The 1580-nt window shown below is 44.2% G+C and overlaps 1 protein-coding gene across 1 annotated transcript in view; it reads right to left on the bottom strand.

Annotated features, from left to right (window-relative positions):
* Ambra1 (autophagy and beclin 1 regulator 1) overlaps window positions 1-1580 on the bottom strand; it is a 202829-nt gene that overhangs the window by 112138 nt on the left and 89111 nt on the right. The window contains exon 10 of the mRNA XM_013352584.2: window positions 884-1060. Coding sequence (XP_013208038.1) covers window positions 884-1060 — 177 coding nt within the window. The remainder of the gene's footprint in view (window positions 1-883; window positions 1061-1580) is intronic.

Here is a 1580-nt window from a genome sequence, read left to right on the forward strand (position 1 = left end):
AAGGAAGGAAGGAAGGAAGGAAGGAAGGAAGGAAGGAAGGAAGGAAGGAAGGAAGGAGAGGCAGTGGCATCAGCTTCAGCTGAGGTTGCAATGGGGAAAAGGGTGGTAACAGCATAAAGCAATCACTCCTCAACCTGCTACTGTCATGTTCCTGGCCCTACCAGTAATCCCTCTGAGTGTCTAAAAGGTGACATTCAAAGAATTACTGGTGGGGCTAGGAACAAGAAGACTATTAAGTTGAGGCAAAAGAGTTAGACCTTAAAGAATTAAGTTTATTCAGGTTACTGAGATAGAAGATTCACTTTAAGGAAATCTAATATTCAATTATTTATTTATTTATTTTTTGGTTTTTCGAGACAGGGTTTCTCTGTGGCTTTGGAGCCTGTCCTGGAGCTAGCTCTGTAGACCAGGCTGGTCTTGAACTCACAGAGTTCCTTCTGCCTCTGTCTCCCAAGTGCTGGGATTAAAGGCATGCGCCACCATCACCCGGCTAGGAAATCTAATATTTAAAATGAAACTTAATCTTCACATCTACTCCAGTGAGGAGAATGTCCTCTGCAGATAGCCCAAGAGAAGCATTTCCATCATTCAGGCCACAAGGGGACAGGAGAGCAGCAGTCGTTCTTTCCCACTCAGGCAGGGCCCAATGGGCTGTCTTTTCCCAAAGGCTCTGGTGATTCAGCAATCCATCTGCCAGAAATAGGAGTGCTCTGGAGTTGGGAGGCCTCTCTCTCTCTGCTCCTTGTCCCAGCTTGCAACTCATAAGCAATAACTAAAGGATTGGGAGCAAGAATACTCACCACTGCTACAAAAGCAGTGGCCAACTTGGAAGCACTCTCAGACTGGGAGAAAGAGGAAGGAAGCAAACTGAGAATATACTTACTCAAAGTCCTCAAATTCCAAGTCGGTTCCCTCTACTGATGGACCCTGGTTGTCTGAGGAAGAAGAGGTGGAAGAACGAAGACGATTCTGTTGGTAGCGCATGGAGCGCTGGCGAATACTGTCTCTCCGTGAGAGATACTGGATCATCCTCTGGGCGTAGTATGCAGCAGGAGATAATCTGGGAGAGACAGAGATGGACAAACACAAACTAGCACTAATTTGGGGAATATTGTGAAAGACAGTAAAGCCAGCTCTCCCATGGCATCTCCCTGCTGAGACAAACTCTGGATACACAAAAATAACAGGCCGTTTAAGTGACCAGGAGGTTTGTGCTGCAGAATATGTGTACCAGACTATCACCAATGCTTCTGTTCGAAGACAAGGCAAACAGCAGTGTAATCAGTCATCTCCTGACCAAGTGTGGCTCCTTCCCAAGAGGATTAGCACTGGGCCTTTCTTCTATCTTAGCCTCTATGGAACCTGGCTTGGCTTTTCAGGGTGTCCTTAAATATTTCTTTCTTGCTCCTTATCAATCCACAAAATTTAAGAAATGAAAGAGACCTTAGTAATCAAGTCTGGTCATTTACAGATAAGAAACCAGGGCAGAAGATGTTCATACTTAGATAATTAATAAAGACAGAAGATGTTCATACTTAGATAATTAATAAAGACAGAAGATGTTCATACTTAGATAATTA

This window comes from Microtus ochrogaster (assembly GCF_000317375.1).
Source record: "Microtus ochrogaster isolate Prairie Vole_2 chromosome 14 unlocalized genomic scaffold, MicOch1.0 chr14_random_1, whole genome shotgun sequence".
Lineage (NCBI taxonomy): Eukaryota > Metazoa > Chordata > Mammalia > Rodentia > Cricetidae > Microtus > Microtus ochrogaster.